The following is a 21,358-nucleotide window of genomic DNA, read 5'->3' as shown; positions in this document are numbered from 1 at the left end:
TCGCGCTTTCCCCCTTGTGTTTACAGCGCCTGTGAGCGAGAGACGCTCGGAGGAAGAACCAGGATCCCTGGGCTGCATCAGCACGGAGGGCTCAGCAGAGCTGGGAAGGATTTCACCTTGTTGCTGTTTGTTTCGGGAGATTTTCACTCCCCCCCCGCCCCGGACACTGTCCAGCTGAGCGTTTGTTTCCTTGCTGCATCCACGAGCGGCCTGAAAAAAAAAAGCGCTTTTCCATGTTAAGAGGTGATTTTTGTCGTGGTCTCCCTGCGAGGAAGAGAGCGGCACCAGCCTCCGAGAAGGGAGACGGGATCAACTAAGGTTTTCCCTACCTCCGGCTGAACGTGAGAGTTCAAGTGACACCGGCACTGGCCTGTGGCTGACTGACTGCACGGCGAGCTGGAATCACAGCCAGAGCTGCTCAATTTACCTGCTCGAGGACCCTTCAAACCCTTCTATTGACGGTAGAGATTTGTATCCCAAGGAAAATCGGATTAATATAAACTATGCAGAGCTTTCCGGGGATATCTGGAGACTACTCTGTCTGCATGGCTAATCTTGAAATTGTCTGAAATAAATCCTCAGCGCAAGGAATAACGAGATACTTTCAATTAGTTTTTTTTCCTTGACGCTTTTTTTTTTCCCTTCTGCGAGAATTTAACACTTCCATTGGAGGGTTTTTACAGGAGAATGGGACACATGCTGGAAAACTCACCACGCTTCATAAAAATCACGGGGGTAACAGTTTCCATCAGCGTTGCGGTATGAAAGGTTCTCGATGGATTGTCTGCTGGTGGCTACGATGGATCAGTCTTTCCCTGTTCCTGTTTGCGATGTGCTGAAGGATCCGGATTTAGTGAAATACTGACGCCTATAAACTTACTCCCTCTCTGCTGAAGGCATCGGATCTGACAGTGCAGAGAAACATGTGTTTCACATTTCTGACTGGTTGTTTTGGTGCAATCAATACCTCCACAAGAAACATTGACTTAGGTGGCGACTGTCATAGCGGGAGGCACACGGAGTGCAGCTCTCGGCTTGCAGGCACAGTGAGCACAAATCAAAGAGCCCGCCGTTCCTGGGAAGCGGGGGCTTCGCTTCCCCCCAGACTGCGGGGCAGAGGCTCCCGACCCACCCCGGGGAGCCCGGCCCGGCGGTGCGGAATGAGCAATGACCAAAGCGCTGTCAGGAGTGGCGGGCAGTCGGATCCGATGGGGATCAGTGAGGCAATAGCGGTGGAAAGAAAGGTGGATCGCGAAATTATTGCCCGAAGGAATAGCAGGCGAGGCGGAATGATGATAAAGTTAAACTTCTGTTTCATCTTCTGTCGGGGATGGTGGGCGTTTCTGTTGCTTCAGCTCCACATGTTGCAAGCACTGGCACAAGGTAGGGCTAGAGACATTTTTGTTTATAGAAATGCTGCATCTGGCTTCTAAGAGGAAGGGAATCTCGCTGGGGTACAGAGAAACCCTTTGACTTTTATCCTTATCAGAGGTAAACTGCAGAATTCTCACTGAGCTGATTTCATGTAGGAATGGTCTTTTCTTACACACAATCGTTTCTTTATGGAACAGGGATTTGCAAACTGTATCTACATGTTTCTCTCCCTTTCTCGTCCTATCCTTCCCCTATCCCAACCTCCCACAGAGAATCAAAAGCCCCATCGGCACCAAACCTGCATTTATTATTTGCTTAAATACATCCGTACTGTTCTTTCAGGCAGCAAAAGAGTTAACTGCTGGTTGTGTCTGTGTGTGTGTGTGTCTCTGTGTGTGTGTTTGAAACGCTGTGCACCGAGATAAGTTATTAGGAGAAGGGGAGTCATAAATCCTCCGACTAGAACTAAATCGGGCATGTAAAAGGAATTCTTTAAACATATGAGCACTATTCTATGTGAACCTCGGTCTCAGCACTGTTCATTTCTTTTGGATTGCCAAGTAACATTTACCCGAGACAAAAACTGCAATTGATTCGTATCTGAGCATTTCCACATCAGAGATCCTTGCAGTCAAATGAGTCACTTGTAAACGAAGGGTCAGAGTCGACCAATAGACTCTAAATATCAAGTGTCAGTCACTTTGCATGTAAATTCCCTTCTCGAAAAAAAATTGCCAAATGTAGCCTAATTCTTAATAATCCTTTGAGAGAGTAAACAATAAATGGCAGGCAGAAGCATTACAGTTGGCTGCGCCAAATAACACGCTGAACAAACGCAGCTTTCACTTTCTTTGCTGGGCTGAGTTTTATTGCTGGGAGCATTGTCTGGCTGAAGTGGTGTGTGCTGGACAATGCAGGGCTGTGTCGTGTGGGACCAGGAGCTGGTTATTAAAAGCGGAAGTTAATACTCCATGAAGGGGGAATGGGCTTTGTGTTTTAGTTCTTTGTTTTCAAGTTATTTCATAGGGAACAACGGTGCATTCAGTTTTAATAACTGGATGGGGCTCGTGTGTTGAGGAAGAGGGGTTGGAAGCCAAGTCTGCTGTAGTTTGTGTGCTCAGGGTTTACTGCTGCATCCTCCAAAAGTTTGGAGCCGCAGGATACAGAAGAGATTTAATCCAGTGTTTTATATGGACTCCACCCTCATAAACCTCTCTCAGTGCTTTGTTTATGCTGTCATTGCTATTCCCAAATTACCTCTGCCGAGGCCTGCAAGCCCTAACAGAGTATTGTTATCCCGAAACAAGCCATACCTGACATAATTATCTCTGCAATTTTAGATTCACGTCACTTTTTGTGTTTTTCTTTTGGTAGTTGTTGTTGATAGATGCCAATATGATGCTTTGTTTTTGAAGGTAAATGCCGATGATTCTTGCTATTTACATTAAAAATGAAAAAAAATTAATAAAAGATAGTTTGAAGTGCCAGTGATTCAGAAATCAGATGCCATATAAAAACAGTTTTCTATGGTTTAGTAGTAAACTGGTAATCTAATTGAATTAAAAGTGAACTGAAACTTTTGTTTAGCACATAGCACAGAATAATTTTTCAATTGCATCTTCCAGATTACTCAGCATTTGCAGTACTATCAATTTCAGGTACTATGTATTTCAGGGAGGTACGTAGTGTTTACAAACTATCCTAAAGAAAAGTCCTAACACCAAGTTAGCTTTACCATCAATATTTAAGAGGGGGAGGGGAAGTGAACAGAATAAGATACATTATTTCTGAGAAATATTGGTGCAGATAAAACTACGGAGTTTGGAAGACGTGAACAATGAAAAATAAAACTATTTTAATTTTTATATAATGCAGAATATACAAAGTATAGTTAATCCTCTTAAGAATTCTTTCACATATAAACCACCATGGAGGTCTTGATGCAGAGGCCTTCTATTTGGTTTCACAAAATTTGTTTTAATTTATAACTTACGGTTCTTTTAGCAGTCTGAATTCTAAAGGATTCTAAGACATTCATCATTTTTATGCAAAAATTTACTTTAGAGAGAAGATGACAGTTTTTATAAAAGTCCTTCATGAAAATGGAAATTCTGCTACAGCCACAGAAGTTTCTAATGGAATGATGTGGTCATATGCATGAGAGAATTACATGACTTCAATCTTTTTATATGATAAAAAAATGAACATTTTAAATATATGGGCCATGGCTATTTTGAATGAATCATATTACTGTGCTATAACCAGCTAATGTTTCTAAAATAACTATTTCAGCATTAAAGGAGTAAGAAATATTTCAGGCGTACTGAAATGCAGGTTCTCAGTTCATATGAAGCAGATTAGATAAATTGGTTCAGATTAAGTATCTTCTCCTGTAAGGTGAATGGAAGAAAAGAGTATCAGCTGCAACAGGTTGGTTGACTATTCTCTAAACTTCAATGGTCATGCAAGTGAAAGCTGATCTAGAGGCAAACTGTAAATAAAACCACTTGTAAATTCATTTTGTACTTAGCTCTTCAGCTTTTCTGTCTTCTGTAGTTGTGTTACGTAAATCAATATAAAAATTTATTTGATTTCTTTTTCCTTTCCAAAGCGAATTTAATTAGTATGAAACGTACAGTGGTTTGTTGTCGTGAGTAATAAAGGATTCTCTTCAAACCTTGGGGTTGTTAGTGCAGACCTTCTCACTGTGGGAGTGACTTCCCGGGTGGAAGAGATGTGGAGATGACAAAAGTTGTGGCCTGTTCCATGTGCACAGCTGAGAATGGTGCTCCCAGACCTGGCCCCTCAGACTGAGGGTGTGTCCCACCCCACTCACTGCCCTGCCCTGTCTCTGAACAGGGGCTTCTTAGAAGAATGAACCTGTAAGAGTCTCAAAACTGTTGCACATCTCTTTGTTTACTCAGCTCTTTGTGCCTCCTGGCCTCTGCCATCAGCCCTCTTTTCATGGCATTTTTGTTAAATTCGAGCTTGAGATGCTAGTTAGCCTCAAGTCATTGTGTGTCATCAAAAAATGATGAGATGCTAATGGGTAATCACCGTAATTATCAAATTAGAATTTGCGAGGTGATGGTACAAGTGAATCATTTGGACACAGTAACTGACTCCTGTACTTGGAGGAACATCCTCATCCCACAGAGACGTCTGGCCCATGCTCTGCATGCCTGGGCAGAGCCCTGTGAGCACACAGAGCCCTCGCAGGGTTGGAATTTATGCTTTATGTATGAGATTAACAAACACTGATGCCTACTGAGCTACAAAATGTTTACTAAACTACTGGAATATTTGTATGGAAATAGAAAAAGTCTGCTTATTTAAATAGGTTGGAAGTTGCTAGAGGCTACTCTACATGCATCTTAATGGATTTAAGTACCTTCCCAATGCCTGTCTTTTGTTGAGGAATGAAAGAATACTTAGAAAATATATTTCTCTGGATTGATGGCTGTTGTTCAGAAAGATTTTAAAATAGATAAAAGCAGTGCAAAGCTTTAAGCTTCTCCAGCTGGAGCCTGGTATCTTTAAATATTAAGAAAGAGAAGCTTGTCTGATTTATCTTAGCATAACAGCAATAGAAGTGTAATCTTTTTATGCTGCTTAATCAAATCTGTAATTCAGAATTCTGCACATACCTGAATATACATTTAAGGTGGTATCGATACCAATGGCTTTGACAGAAGCCATGTCATGGTAAATAGATGAAAATGTTTCCGGGGCCCAACTTTTTTAATTCAAATATTTGATCTGGTGCATTGTAATTATGCTGAGCGTAAGGAGCATTTTCAAGCAAATTTCAAACTGCATTAGGTGCAGAGATGATAAAGAACTTGCAGAGAGTATTTGGTTGTTGGAAGAGATGGAGAGATGGTGAAATGTGAGGGCAATACTTATTAGGAAGTAAAAAGCGTTCTGAATTAAATGTAGAATGAAGCATTTCTAATTCCAAAGGCTTCTGTTACTGTTTATTGGAAACTTATTATTTTGTATTGGATTCACCTCTTGTGTTTCCTTTCTTTAGATGAGTGTTTTGTGTTAGTTTTTGAACAGGCGCTTTTACTTGTGTATATAATTATAATAATTATCAAATTGATTTGGCAGAGCAGAGACAAGCCTAGTCTAAATAGCAACGGGGTGGAGAGAGTTGGAGTTTTCTGTGGCGGGATTGTGCGACTCCTCAGTGTCTCTAGTGTGGTACTTCTTGGTTTGCTTGATATGTTTATGTTTTGCTGGAAAATTACGTATTCTCAAGACTTCTCAAAGCAAGTTCAAAGAGATGTGAACATTTTAAGTGCAGTATTTGAGAGGGTTTCTTGAGGGTGCAGTGTAAAGGTGCTGTTAGAGCTGAAGGGAGGCTGTAATGAGAGATGGTTATCAACGCTGCTTCCATGCTTTACCAGGAGGTCCTTAGACTTGGAACAACCTGGGTTTGGAGAGAGAGGCTGTGGCAGTTGTGCTGTGTAGCTTTCACATCACTTCAGAGGAACAGAAGGCAAATCTGTGTCCACGGCTCATAGTCCTTGAAAGATTGTTCTGGAAGGTTCTGTCATCTCTCTGCAGAGTCATGTATTTGGGATAACAGAGGCAAACATTGTCTGATATTTTAATGATTGATTAAACAAACCATAGAAATATTAATAAACAATCTTAAAGTGGATTATTAGGAAGCTGTTAAGTGGAGGGCTTGGGCTTTTGAAAGACTTAGAGAGACTTTTTTGTCGTCTTACTGTTCCACTACAGACATACAAGTCTGGAACATTTTCTTGATTAAAAGACAAGGTTTTCGTGCATTTATGAACTTTCTATACAGCTTTACCTGAACATCACATTCTGAATGGACTAGTTATTTGGTTCACTGGGACCTTTTTGCTGTAATGAATCTGTGGGCTGACTAGAGGCAATTAGACTCCTCATGGAGCAAAGTCTTGTTCATGCTGAGTTCATTACAGAAATAGACCTTTCTTCCTCCCTCTGCATATATACATACATAATATGTATTTAAACAGCTTTTAAGGAACAAATTGATGATTTGTTGGTATTTTCAAAATTGTGTTTTCTTGAAGTTTTATAAGTAGGATAATTTTTATAAGATGTGTGCAGAGATTATAAAATGCCAGAACTAAGGTAAGTTTTGCATCTTTAATGTACATTCTTTATGCATGTGCATTATGATTAAGTTTAAATTGATACTTACTATTTTACTGTCTATGTCAGAACTAGAGACTGAATACTGCTCACTGATTAGTTTTTCAGTAGTTTGTTTTCTTGTCAGTGCTTGGCTCCATCTTTCATTTGCTTCAAATCTTTTAAATTCAGCACAAGAAGACTTTTGTGTGAACTAAAGGAAGAACTGTTAGCAGCTATAGCGTGGCATTGGATTAGTCTACTTACAGTTATTACAGCTGGAAAGCAAGTAATTGGTGAGATTTGGTTTCTATTTCTGACTATCAAGAGAGTATTTTCTAGTGAATAAAGACTCTTCGCTCCACGTGCCTCAAAGACAACCCTTCACCATCCCTTCAGCTCATGCAGAACAGAAATGTCACTCCATGAAAGGTCTGTTCCCAAAGAAGTTGGGCTTTCTGGAGTTACATCTGCCCATGCAGTTAAGTAAAACTTTCCAATTCCTTTAAAGACGTGGTCTTGAAAACGTCACAGCCCTGGAGATTCCAAGAGATGCTGTAGGAACTAGTTCATGTAGCACTTGCAGGTCTGAGTTCAAGGGGTAACATGGCTGAGAAGGGGAGAACCTTTTATTTTCATGTGCAGAGTAACTTAATTACCTTTAAACATATATGAGTGGTTTTGTAGGATCTCATTATACAGATTCTTAACTTCTAGTCATACATGGCATTTGTGTATGGTATCTTGAGTATGTAGTATTTTAGGTTTACTATGAGCTATTTTTTGTTCTGTCCTTTCTATGAGAAGTAACAAAGCTGTTACCAGAATATATACTAGTCTGTTGCTAATCATATGTTTTATCTGTGAAATGTCCCTGGAGTGTAATATAAACAGCACTCTCACTAATATTAAAAGTGTAGATCTAGGCTTTTTAAGGGAAGTGTTTTTAAAGTTAATTTTCAGCTGTTGAGCTCCCTGAACTGCCTCAGCCTGGGGTCACACCAGCATCAGGGACAATGCAAAGGAGGTGATGGGAGTCATGGCCGGGGGCATGACCCTGCCAGCCATCTAAGATCAGTTCAAATTGTCAGAGAATTTTCCTACTCTGACAAAACACAAGGGAATGTGCACTGCCTGACTTCTTACAAATATGTGGAGGCCGCTGTTCCTGGGTAGAAAATAGGTTAGGGAGTTGGTTTAGAAGACTTAACTTTTTTTTCTTTCTCTGAAAGAACCTTTCAGTGAGTTTCTCCCTCTGTCAGGTGGAGTCTTCCTGACCTGAGCATGTAAGGTAAGTGCTAAAGTTGAGCAATGTGAATATTCCCCTTAATCCCCTGATCCCTCAATTCTGTAGGTGATAATAGGAATGATATTTCTTTCTAAAAAAAAACCCAAACAACTTTGTAGCTGAAGTTGCAAATTTCTCTGGTATTACTTCTTAATGTTTGTATCTAATACACAGATTCAGCAGGTAAAAAGGGTGATGTGAGCTCCAACAGCTCTGACTAAAGGAAGTCTTTAACACCACTTTGTACAAAATGTGGAAGTGGATTGTACAGTCTTACGTCACACCATCCAGATAACTTCTGAAGTGTCATTTTTGATAAACAATAAAGCATTTGTTGTTTTTATGCAGATAACTTGATTCCTTAATCCTGTTTTTCACATTTCCATGCTCTGTTGCGGCAGCCTGAAGAGAAAGTTGATTCTGGGAGATAAATCATTGTCCCTTAAGTCTCTTTAAACCACTTTATGGTCTTTTAAGCTATAAGCCATATATTTTTCTAATAAACTCCTAGGTCTAACATGTTATCTAAAAAATAATTTGTTCAGTATAGCCCTCTCAGACCAGAAAGTAGAGAATAATGATACATAGCCCCAGTATGTGTTGCCAAAATGGTCCTACATTGATTCCAGACTGAAATCGAAGTTTGTTACTCATTATTACACAAAGAATCAGAAGATCTGGTAGACATTGCTTTCATCCTCAGATTCATATTCGTCAGACTCTGTATATTTATTAGCCCAGAATGTTGTGGCTTTGATATGTGGTTTTGGCATTGAGTTTATAGGAAATCAGCTCTTTAGCAATGCTGCCTTTTAAGGGAAGGTGCTAAGAAAACAATGGAACTTTAGTGCAAACATTTCAAATGTTTAAACACTTAAAAAAAATGCATTTTGTTAAACTGGTACTGCTTTCTCACCCAATGTTTATGTTAAATACAGACTCAGTACTAACACCATCATTGCCGCCTTCCTTGCACGTTGAGGAATGAATGTCCCTTGTTTCTTATTTCTTACCTGTCAAGAAGTGCAAAGGCCAGTCATGACTAAATACTTCTGAAATAACTGAATGGTGTGTGATGACTGGAAAAGAAATATACAGTGCTGTGCCATACTTGCAGTTCAAAGATAACACATTTATCATAACATGGAACACATGGCAAGTGAACAGTGCTGTAGTACTGAGGTGGTGGGAGGAGGGAAGGGGAATTCTCCATCAGCATTTCTAAATGTGTGTGCTGAGAACTGTCATTTTAAGTCTTCTTGAATCTGTGAGCACAGAGGCACAACAGACTTTTCTTGCAGATTGTTTGTGACTCTTCTCTTTCCTTCAGGATCAGGAGGTTGAACAAACTTAGATTCTGACATATCGTGCTAACGGAACGTTGCAAACCAGCAGCCTTGTGCTTTCTTCCTGTGGTTTAGGAGAAGCTCTTTGGCACTTCTGTTTTATCCTATGATGCACAGAAGAACTTTTCCAGTGGCTTAGCTGATAATGCCCTGGCAATAGTGTTGTCCATGGTGAAGACTGACCCATGGTTCCTGGGGGTGTCCATCTGTGTGTCTCACTCTTGTCCCCAATTTGCCTTATCCTGTTGTCCCAGCGTGACAGAGCCTCTCCCACAACGTGCTTCTGCTCTGTGGTCAGTGCTCCCACTTGCTGTTGTAATGCAAGTAATGCCTACTCTTGGTGAAAGGGTGAGGAAACGGCTTAAAACCTCTGATTCCACATGGGAAATGTGGAACAGATTCCATCCTTATCCTCTGACTGGACACGGAGTAGCTTTTCTAGGACACTTGTATTGTGTTAAGTAGGGCTTGTATTGTGCTGGGGGCCCTGTTCAGAACAGATGAGCAGGAAGATTGTTTAATGGTAGATTATCCCAGCATTGTTTTTGTTTTTAGTGTTAGATAAGACTGAGGCAAGAGATCAAGAATAATAACTCCTGTGTTCCACCTTTTGCTATTTTTGTTGCCATGAAGAAGTTAGATTTGTTTTTGAAAACAGAGTACCTGAAATTATTTTTAAAAACCATTTGAGTACATGGCACTTCAAACGCCAGATTTTAAGGTAAATGTTATCAACTAATTTCCCATTTCTCTTCAGAATTTGTTTTGTTACAAACAGTTAGCTACTTATGAGCAACTTTGGATGTGTCGTAAAGAAAAAAATTTGGTTTATTCTTAAATTAATTTCCTGAATTGGCATATGCAACCATAATATTCTAAAATACCATATTTTAACTAGAAAGAATATTGTTTTCCTTTTATCTTACACTTCTGTTTTAAAGTTCTGTGTTATCTTCTCTCTTGGAACTAGTATTCAAGATTCTTAGCTTTTAAGGACTATTGAAAGGTCAGTGGGTTTTTTTTATCCTCTTGAAAAGAATACATATTTTATATAGTAACTTAATGAGATTTATATTCTGAGAGAAGGTGTTTCCTGTTCACAGAGCCTGATCATGCTAGTGCTCCTAATCCACAGAACAAGGCTAAAATTTCACTTTTAGATGCTCTTGTTCATGGAAATGGGAGAATAGGTCAATTGACTCTACCTTAATTCAATTACAAAATAAGCCAGTGATGCTATTGTTTAATGAAATCATCAACAGAAAAATTTCAAGTTACTCTCAGGATAAATCTCCTGTTTATCCACATGTCTGAAGCAGCAATGAATAAGAAAGCAAGATCTGTGTTTTGAAAACTACTCTTGAAGTCGTGTTTGTAGTACCTAACGTCTTTATTTCAAGTTCCTCGGTGCTAGTGTTGATAGCAATCTTACTCAGATTTAATTAATTATATGTGATTTATTATTAGCATTTAATGGGTCAAATATTTATGCATATTTTTCTGACTCTTCAGTTGAGAATTCTGAGTTAATGGCACTCATGTCAAACTCAAAAGTTTTAAGTGCTGGTAATTCAACGTTACATTCACTATGTAAATGCAACATAATTAAAATGATGCCTTGTCAATCCCACTCAAGTTTCTTGTGAGTATAATTTTCAGCTTTTGTATACTGGATGTAGCTGTGTCTTGTGTTACCCAAATATATATTTTATACCCACTACAGAAAAAACAAACAGTGGAGCAGGCAGTTAGAAAGGACAGGATGGCTCTGCAATTGGACCATCCTGATCCCATGGGCAGAGATGGATACTTTTCATCCATATCACTGACAAATGAGATCAAATCTTTTATGTTGTATGTAAAAAATGAAGGGCTGAGTAATTTTGGATTTCCACACTTAACGCGAACAAATGTTCTTACATGTAAGAACAAATCTTAAAAAAGATTCCTAATGTTCCAAATGTCTTTCTCTAGAGCTGCTGGACTTTATAAATACTGATAAACCAACTTTTGTGCAAATGTTCACTAGAGTGGAGTAAGTGCTAGCTGTCACTTTATTAAAATTAATGGCATAATTACTCATGTTTACTTGGAATTCATTGCAGCATGAAGTGATTAGGCATTAGTGCTTTGGTGAATTATGGCATATTGCACATTTTTTATAACCAATTAGTGAGTGTTGGTCTTGGGCACGTGCAGTGCAACTCGTTGTCACTCATCTCATTAACATCCATATCTGTATGTTTACCAGAAGAGTTCTCTTGGAGCTTTTAACATGTGACAAAGACAGTGGAGACACATATATATAACCCAGGAAAGACAGAAAATACTTGCTGAAAATACAAGACCAGAGCTAGTGCTGTTCTGAGGACATGACTGCCTTGACTGAAAAGCTCCCAACACCAGTACTAGAGTTGCCAGATATGGATTTCTCAGAATTCAGTCAAATCTTACATTCTGAGTGAAAGGCAAATGTCGACTTCATACATGTTTGCAGCTCTCAGTCACTTTTCCAGACATCCAGCAGTCTCAGCTGTCGTGAAATTCTGGAGAAGTGGCTACATGCTGAAAAAGCTGTGTGTTTGCCTGCTTGTTTCGGTGCTGCATCAAGGCAAAGACACAGCTATTCAGAGCTCATGTAGTAATTTGGCAAGTAGAATGTACTGTGCATATGAAGAACTGTCTGTAGTGATTGATACCTTGGGGATTTTTGAAGTCTTCAGTGTGTTCAAGGCTTCTGAAGTCCTATTTCTGATGCTGGTCAGAAGTTCCTTTACCGTTCTGATTTTTGCAGGCGGAATATTTTTGTGATTTAAATGCACATATAACTGAATTTCAGATTTCTAAGCGTAATTTGTATTTATGACTTGTTATGGTTTAAGCCCAGCTGGCAACTAAGCACCGAGCAGCCGCTCACTCTCCTCCCCCATCGGTGGGATGAGGGAGAGAACTGGAGGAGTAAAAGTGAGAAAACCCGTGGGTTGAGCTAAAGACAGTTTACCAGGTAAAGCAGAAGCTGTGTGTGCAAACAAGGCAGCACAAGGCTTTCATTCCCCTTGGCCCCTGCCAGGCAGGTGCTCGGCCATGCCCAGCCCTGCAGGGCTCCCTCACGCTGAACAGGGACTTAGGAAGGCAAATGCCATCACATGTCCTCCTCTTCCTTCTTCTTCCCCAGCTTTATGTGCTGAGCATGACCCCATATGGTCTGGAATATCCCTGTGGTCAGTTGGATCAGCTGTCCTGGCTGTGTCCCATCCCAATTCCTTGTGCACCCCCAGCCCGCTCGCTGGCAGGGCAGTGTGAGAAGCACAAAAGGCCTTTACTCAGTGCAATAACAAAATCATCTCTATATTACCATCACTTCCTTTTTTTTAGCACAAATCCCAAACACAGTCCCATCACAGCTACTTTGAAGAAAACTTACTCTTCCCCAGCCCAAACCAGCCCATGACTGCATCTCTAAACGCATTTTCATTTGGTACCTTGTAGATTGACTGAGAGAAACTGTATGAAGTGGCATGATCTTAAATGGAGATCTCAAATCTCATAAATCTGCATTGTGAAGTGTAATCATGTTAGAGGCAGAACACTTGTGGTTTTTCAATTACTTAGTGGTGCTTTTTCATATCACTGTGTGTGAAGCAGTTCTGTCAGAAACAAAGAATTCAGCGCTTTCAGATGAACCATCTTTGAAGAAACAGCTGAAGGCAACAGGTTTCAAGCTCTTTGAAGCCATTTCCCTTTGAGTTCTTGGTAAAGGATGGTCTGTCATAACTATTGGTCACTTTTTAAGTGTTCTTTTAAATTTGTGGGGAAAAAAAATCAAGTGCATCATTACATATTCACGTATCACAGAAAGGTTTTATATTTTATAACTTGCAAAAGTTACTAACTTAATTACAGTGAACCCTAGATTGACCTTTTAAACTAATATAATAAAAAGGGAGGTTAAGATTTGTATGACTTGGTTAAATATGATAACTGAGGTAATTATACTAATACAGTAACATGATGTATAAAAACAGGTGATTTTATTTTTAGCTTATATTCTGTAAAGTTTATATGTTAGAAACATTCTCTGATGTGGTGATTTACACTTTAAACAGCTCTGAAGGGTAAGCTTTCAACATTTGGATTGATATTACAAGATTCTTAATAGTTTTCCTTTAGACATTTAAAAGCTTCAGTTGTGTTGGGACGGTTTTAAAACTTTTTTGGTAGAAGAATTAACGTGTGTAATAGGTTTTGTTAATAAGTACTGCTGAAGTTATACAGTCATTCCAATGAATTTCTTCAATGACAGTGTGCAAGCTGCTCTCCTGTTCTTTCTGTCACTCTGATCTATTTTTTTTTTTTTGGAACCTGAGTAAATGTGAGGAATTTTGTGCGTGAAAAAGGATGTTCTGCAGCAGGTTTCAGGAACTGAAAAATTAGTCTGTCCCCTCACTCAGATTGATAATGGAAGTAATACACTATCCAGGTAAAAAGTCAGTTGAAATCTAAGGATTTTATGATGAAATACTTGGCTTTTGGGATATATAGCTTTCATAGCAGTTCTTAATAAAACCAAGGAGTCCCATGTTTTGGTTTTAGCTTTGTAGGTTGCTTTTTTTTTTTATTTTTTTGGGCTGTTAGGCTTTTTTTTCAATGTCATATCTTGGCTCCATGTAAGAGTTTTAAGAAAAACTCTCTTACATGGAGATAGGTACGAGAATTTAACTTGATTGCTGTGATTAGAATGGCAGAGGAATCCTTCGTTGTTTTGGGGTTAGGTGTTAGAAAAAGGTTCTTCACCCAGAGGGTATTTGGGTACTGGAACAGGCTCCCCAGGGCAGTGGGCACAGCACCAAGGCTGACAGAGCTCCAGGAGTGTTTGGATGATCCTCTGGGGCACAGGGTGTGACCTTTGGGGATGAGCCTGTGCAGGGCTGAGGGTTGCACTCGATGGCCCTTGTGGGTCCCTTCCAACTCAGCACATCCTGTGATTCTGTGATTTATCTTCTTCAGTGTCTTGTTCACTATTTGGCCACCTTGGATCCTCTTTCTCTTCCTGCATCATCTACCGAATTGTTTATTAAGTTCTGAACAGGTAAACTCTGCAAACTCATTCAGGGCAAAATAATTGGAGCGAGTGCTGGTGAAGTGAAGCACTTGCACAGTGTCAATATTGCATTGAAATTGCAAATGTCATTCATTCAGTCACTTCTCGTATCTATTTGATAGTGTGACATATTTTAAGAGAAGAAAAATAGATTTTAATTAGCATATTCCTGTATTACTGAACAGCTAATTAGGGAAATTAAAAGTACTTTCTTAGCTATGAATAGTATGTTAAAAGAACTGTGCAACAAAAATACTCTTGTAGCTGCTTTACTTCCTGGAAACCACCCGATTAATTCTATTACAGATTATTAGTGGTGCATCATAAAGTGTGATTGCTCTCAGTTGAAGTGAAAAGAATAATGAAGACAGAAGAACCAAAACTTTGAAGATGGCCTGATCAGAGTTTACTAGAGACTTTATCATATTGACTAGTTCATGTGGCAGTGGTAATAATAGAAAAATCTGATACTTGCAGCTTTGGGCTTTTAAAATGAATGCCACAGTAATGGGGAAAATTGGCCTCATCGTCTAAAGGAGTTTCATAGTGGTTTTTTTGGTACTTCTGATTATTGATCCAAATTTATTTTTAGTCAGTTTTCACATTTTGAAAACTTTGTCAGGGAATTGCAACTATTCTTTGTGATGATTGTTGTGTAAAAAATGATGTTCCTACTAGGCAAAATATGTATTCAACTAGCATACAGTTTGCTCTGACAAGTTAAATTATGTTAAATTAGGTTAGATAAATTATGTATTATCAACAAAAGCAATATAACAAAATTCATGTGGAATACATTGAAGTACATGTCTTTGGAAGGGAGACAAATATTATTCTGACTTTATGGCTGCTTTGAGAGTTAATGGCCATAATAACAATAAACATATCTTGCTAATTTTCCACTAGTTTTGTTTTAAATAACATTTTAATTTGCATATTGGTCATCTGCTGAAAACACATTGCTTTTAATTGTTCATCTTCAATTCCCATCGCTTTTCAGATTTTTGAATGGGCTTTTAAAAAGTTTGAAAAGGGCTGATTTAAAAAGTTCATCTAAATGAATTGAGATAGAAATGTGCAAAAATAGGCTCATGTCAAAAATACTGGGTTTTAGTTAGAAACTTAGAGTTCTGTGTTCAGTCTTGTCCTACATGGTTTTCAACTTGGAATGTTTTGGGCCATTCAAACAGACTGACTCCTCTATTTTATCTTGGACAAAATGGATTATTGTTTAGAGCCTAAAATTACAGTTTGAAAGGATAAATTATTGATTGTTGGCATTTTGCAAGATATCAGATATTACTCTCTCTAAGATCTTTCCTACAGGATGGAATTTAATTTCTTTGATCTCGTAAAAGGGAAGTAGAAAAGCATCCTTTAAGTTGATTTGGGAAAAAAATGCCTTTACAAATAAAAAGATTTTTTTCATATTTGCATTATTTAAAATGCATTTTTTTTGTCTTATAAATATGCTAATCTTCATAAGCTGCTTCTGGTGTGACATATGGTATATAATTTTCAGTTCTTTGACATCAACCTCGTTACTATTAAAGAAAAATGTACAATTGGCAGGGAAAATTAGTGTGTTCAATGGCAGAATACTTAGAAGACTTTTGAGAAGTGTCTGGGGTGTTCAGCTGCGTTATGAGCAGGCAGCTGTTTGAAGAGGTCTTGGAGGTTCTGTTAATTGTGTGTTTGTTCCTTTTCAGACAGCACTTCTCTGGGGCTCGTTTAGTCTGGTGGAAAAACTGCAGATAAGTGGTTGTCAGTAGAAGAGCAAAGCTCAGTTAAACATATGTTTGTATTTTAAGTAGTTTTATATATATATATAAAAGGATATTTAGTTCAGAAGTAATTGAGATTATTTTCTTACGAGGGTAGAGTTGTATCAAGGAAGAAGAAAAAATCACAAAACAAGGCCCCTTAATCTATCAGCCAAGGCTTAGCCACATATAAGCACAATATTGTCTTAGGAAATGAAGGAAAATTAGATAAATTCAAATTTTGTAGGTTTTTCCTAGTACAGAGCCAGTGAATGAAAAGTTTGAACTAAATGAACTAAAAAAGCTGTAGGAAAACAAAAGATACTTTTGCCACCATGTTGCTGTTTTTTTTGGTTTTTGAAATTTAACTTATTGAAGGCTGTTGATCTACCTCTGCTCCCATTTTACAGGGCTCTGCAGAGGTAACTTCTGAACTGAAAAGTTGTCTTGGATAACTTGGAATAATGTAGCAGGAATAATGCAGAGCTTAATGCAGGGACACTTGGTTCAAGTGGGAAGTTCTGTGATCTTGTCCCTGCCCTCTGGGTCATGTGTACAATTTAAAGTATTTCAGCTAACCTTACATCTTCTACTCTTTTTCTACTCTTCTCCTTTAGCATTTTCTACTCCTTGTTGATAATAACTTCTGAGAATCTCAAGTGCTCAGCTCTTCTCAGCTGTCACTAGAGCTGGATTTGTGATTTGAACTGCCTCAAGCAGCTGTCAAAGAGTTGGGTGCAGTACATACCCATTTGTTAGATCTTAAATGGTGGGATATGTTAAAAATACTTGCTTTCACTTTTAAGTGCTTTCTGTTCACCTTAGAAGCATTTAAGTGTTGTCACAGGTACACTTCTGCCTTCTCTTACACACATTTTTCTCCGTCTTAGGAACAAGAGAGATACTTGCTAAGCCAGGGAAAGACAGCTATGGACAGTTTGACCTGACTCTTGGTGTGAAAGGGTTCTTTGCTAGAAATTGATAATGAAGAACATTTCCCAAAAATTAATTCATTATTCTTGGTTTTGGAAGGTTGGTTTGATTATGGTTTTCATTTAGCTAAGTTCCATCCTCAAATCATTGGGCAGTGATTCCATACAATTTTATTAAAACTAATGAAATGAATACTCTGTTTATAGGCCAAATTCAGTGTGGTACTTCAGCAAAAGCTTAATTTGAACTACATGAGAAATGATATTATTGATAAGTCAAGCATGCTTTATCTTACTGAGTTGTATCATCATTTGTATTAAAAAAACTCCCAGTCATTTTGAGGTCTTTCTTAATGAAAAGTTTCTGCAAATTATTCTTAGTAAATGGAAAACCTCCTGTTAGCCTTGCTTGGCTTTGTTTGCTCTAGAATGTTTTTGAGGTTTTTGAGTGGTGTGTAGAATTTCTGGTACTTTTAGGCTATTAATTTTAATATTTATGTGAAAACTGTCAGCATGACTGCAGTTTTATTATGTATTTTGTCTCTGTAGTCAGGGCATCTCCTTTTTTTTGTATTGACATCTCTAGTCTGGTTTTAATTTCACACAAGTGGTCTGCATTTAGGAAGGCAAAAGCTTCAGGTGATCAGGATTAGCAGCTCTCTGAAGGAATAGACTGCGGGGGTGTGGCTGTGGCTCACCTGTATCTGCCTCTCTCACTGGACATGAAGATCAGGTGTCCTAATTAGGTCCTAATTTCCTCTCCACCCACACTCTCCACCCCTGGGCCCAGGAGCTCCATTTAAGCTCAGCTCTGGGTGTTTAGTCCCTGTGTGCTGGATGGATCTTAGCCTTGTGTGGTGAGTGCCTTGTCTCCTGGATGGGCCCTGGGATGTTCTTTAGAACTTGTGTCTTGTCTCGGGACCTGTTTCTTTCTGTCTCTGGCTGCTCTCCCTGGCTGTCTCCTGACTTGTCTGGGATTGTCAGTGGGTTCCATTCCCAGCGCCTCCCTCTGCCTGTTGTGTTCCAGGTGCTGGGGAACTGCATCTCGGCATGGAGGGAAGCCCCTGTTTTGGGATTACACTTGGCTCCTGTTTTGCTCTCCCTTTGGGAACAGCCAGCCCTGGCTGCTGCTGGACGCTGCCTCACGTTCAGTGCCCTGTTCTGGGGTGAGCTCTGTAGTAAAGAGACTTCCTTACTCGATGAAGGTCATAATTGCCAATTGCAGTCGATATTCCTGTTGTTGTCCTTTTCCATCAGTGGCAGGAATGGCAAACACAGCTCTCTGGCTTAGTTGCAGTTTCCTGGCACCAGCACAACCTTCCAACTCCTCACACCTGCCTCTGAGCCCCTTGCCTTGTTGGAATCACACTCTTCCAGGCTAACTCTTCCCCACTGTCACCATAAGGCTGTGTGAGCTTTTTATGATCATCTGCTTCTTCATGACTGAATTAAATATGCTTAATTTTGAGTGTGCTTTCAGAAGATAAATTGACTAAACTACAATGATGCAGATGCTGCAATTCAGTGACTCAAAGAGAAGAAAAAAGCAAGGGGGGCTGGAAGGGGACTCAAAGGTTCAACAGTATTTTCTCCTGGGCTATGGCAGGATCAATCATACCGACACAATTCCTGACAGATATTTATTTAATCTGTTTTCTAAGCACTTCAGTAAGGGAGATTCCAGAGATTCCATTGTCAAGCTGTTCACTATTTAACTATCCAGGCTGTAAAGACAGAATTTTCTTGAGTTCAGAGTCTAATTGCTTTTGCTGCTACCAGTACTCCAGATTGCTAGAGTAGATGGTATTTTGGACACCTGCTATCCATAATCCTTTTCTGTTTCAGGGGTTTGATGAGCCTATGCTGCTCGCATTGAAATTTGAAAAGAAGCGAACCAAGCTATCCTTTGTTGGGGAAGTAAACAAATATCCAAACTGTATCCTCAAGGGATTACTCAGCCAAGTTTGGGAAACCACTTGGAAAGTCATAAGAGTGCTGAGGAAGAGTTGGCAATTATGACCTTCATTTAAAAAAAAGAAAAAAACAAGCCAAACAAACCCACATGAAAACAACTTTCTGTAGGCAGTGGCACTTTTGCAGCCTTCAGTCAGGGGTGGTGGTGAACTTTTATGCTCCTTTCAAGCTTGATTCTTTCCAACTTGTTCTCAGTTCTCATGTTTAGGTCAGAAATCTTTTAGAGATTTCTGATAAAATTCTTTAGTTCTGAGCTCGTTTGCTCAGTATCCAACGCACATCCCAGCATTCCCCCCAGTATATGTTCCTTAGGGCTGCTCAGCTGGGGAGGAAACACCAATAACTTGTTCCTTAAGATAAAACTGAGATGTAAAATTCCAGTTTTCAGAGCCTGAAGTCCAGCTTTCTTCTTGCTTCACAGGGGTTGCATTAAGCATTGCTTTTGCAAGACTGAATGCTTGCAGTCCAGTTAGAAAGTAAATATATTTAAGTTAGAGAATGTAGGAAATTCGTGTTTAAGGAAATCTCACCTGTGGCTCAAGCAAAATTCCATTGCTTTGTTACCTTGACTTGTAGGGTTTGAGTTTTTTTCCCCAAGGAAATGCTGAAGTTATTTAATTTGGAAGCAGGCTGTTTGGATGTGCTTATCTGCAGGGAGGAGGAGGAATTTGTATTGGAGGAGGAAAAAAGATATTGGAGTGGGGTTTAAAAAAACTGAAACGGAGCAAAAGAGAAGAGCAGAAGTGTAGTATTTTAGAATGGGATTTTTTTTTTTTAATTAAATAGGAGGTCATATGTTTGCCAAAGACAGCTGCTTGGAGAGGGACTGGAGCCCACATTTCAGGACAACCCAGGAGGTCAGAGACCCAAGGTATGAAGTTTGGAATCCTAAATTTTTGTGAACACTGCAAGTGTAGAGGGAAAGCTCAAGGGAACTAGTAATTCTTTGCTTGTCTATTCATCCTTCATTGTGTGACTTCAGTGACTCCTTTTAAACTGTGAAGCCGTTTTGTGCTTCAGTTCTCAAACCTTCTGGAGTTAGTAAGCTGGATGTTGGACCGGGTCCAGGTTTGGAGCTCTGGGAGAGAACGGTGCCCAGGGATCTGCAGCCCGTGGGTGCCCTGAGCCCCCGAGGGGCGATGGGGCTCTGTCACCCACCGAGCTTTGCTGCTGCTGCGTGTGTCGGGGAGCTTTAAAATGGGAACGTGAACAGCCAGTGCTGGGGTAGGGACAGCTTGAAGGAAAACTGAAGGTCGTGTAGGTGGAAGGTGGCGAGGCGGGGACACGCCGAGTGTCCAAGAGGGAAGAGCCCCTGGAAGGCGGGGGATGCGGGAGGCGCTGTGAGCGCTGCGCATCCCCAGGAGAGGGCGCCAGAGGCCCGGGCGGGGCCGCGCTGCGGGGCGGGAGCGACCCCGGGACCGACCCCGACCCCGCACGGACTCGACCCCAGGAGCGACCCCGACCCCGCACGGACCCGACCCCGATTCGGGCGGGGACGGCCGCGGGCGTCAATAGTCCCCGCCGGGGTCCCTCCCCGGAGATTAAGATGTTTATTTAAATTGGCTCGTTTGATGTAGGTCATCATCTCTGTCAGCGCCCTCGGAGGGATCCAGAGTAGAGGCTGCTTTGGTCCAGCCTAAATGACCACAGAATCACAGGATGTGCTGAGTTGGAAGGGACCCACAAGGGTCATCGAGTCTAAGCCCTGGCCCTGCACGGGACCATCCCCAAGAGTCACGCCCTGTGCTTGAGAGGATCATCCAAACGCTCCTTGAGCTCCTTGGTGCTGTGCCCACTGCCCTGGGGAGCCTGGTCAGTGCCCGACCACCCTCTGGGGGAAGAACCTTTTCCTGATATCCAACCCAAACCTGCCCTGACACAGCTCCAGGCCATTCCCTGGGTCCTGTCCCTGGTCCCCACAGAGCAGAGCTCAGTGCCTGCCCCTACTCTGCCCCTCCCGAGGAAGTTGTAACTGCAGTGAGGTTTCCCCTCAATCTCCTCCAGCTGAACACACCAAGTGCCCCCAGCCTGTCCTGTGCTAGAACAGTGAGGGACTTAGAGAAGAATATTTGGAGTAATAACTGCACAGCGTACAGCAAAAATACCTTCAGGGCACTGTATGAGGCCATGTATGTTTAAGTTGGGAAGAAAAGGATTTTATGCGGTTCAGTGTATGAGTAAGAACTTAAAATTTGAAAGAGATACCTGAAGATGATGTTTTAACATTCCTTTTCATGTTGTGAACTGGATTTTTCTTCTCCCTTCAGTCCAAGAGCAGTGTAGACTAATCAAACAAATAATGCAAGGTTATCATAATCCATTTGATTTTGGTCAGAAAAAACAGGTCTGATTTGTGAGGAAAAACACATTTGATTTTGCTCTCATGTTTAACCCGTTGAAGCATTTGATGAGCTAAGACTTACAGGAAGCTTTTTGGATAACTA

At 40.3% G+C, this 21,358-nt stretch overlaps 1 protein-coding gene across 2 annotated transcripts in view; it reads left to right on the top strand.

Annotated features, from left to right (window-relative positions):
- Nucleotides 1-39: 39 nt before the first annotated feature.
- The window catches only part of SDK1 (sidekick cell adhesion molecule 1), a 398,710-nt gene continuing 377,391 nt past the window's right edge, over nucleotides 40-21,358 (top strand). For both annotated transcript variants that reach the window (XM_027683614.1, XM_027683613.1), the window contains exon 1: nucleotides 40-1,383. In XM_027683614.1, the coding sequence (XP_027539415.1) occupies nucleotides 924-1,383 (460 nt within the window). In that variant the 5' untranslated portion in view covers nucleotides 40-923. The remainder of the gene's footprint in view (nucleotides 1,384-21,358) is intronic.

The sequence above is a fragment of the Neopelma chrysocephalum genome, unplaced genomic scaffold (assembly GCF_003984885.1).
Source record: "Neopelma chrysocephalum unplaced genomic scaffold, ASM398488v2 Primary Assembly neopelma1_65, whole genome shotgun sequence".
In the NCBI taxonomy this organism is placed as follows: Eukaryota; Metazoa; Chordata; class Aves; order Passeriformes; family Pipridae; genus Neopelma; species Neopelma chrysocephalum.
The sequence above is the reverse complement of the archived record's forward strand: the minus strand, read 5'-3'. Positions and strand labels throughout refer to the sequence as shown.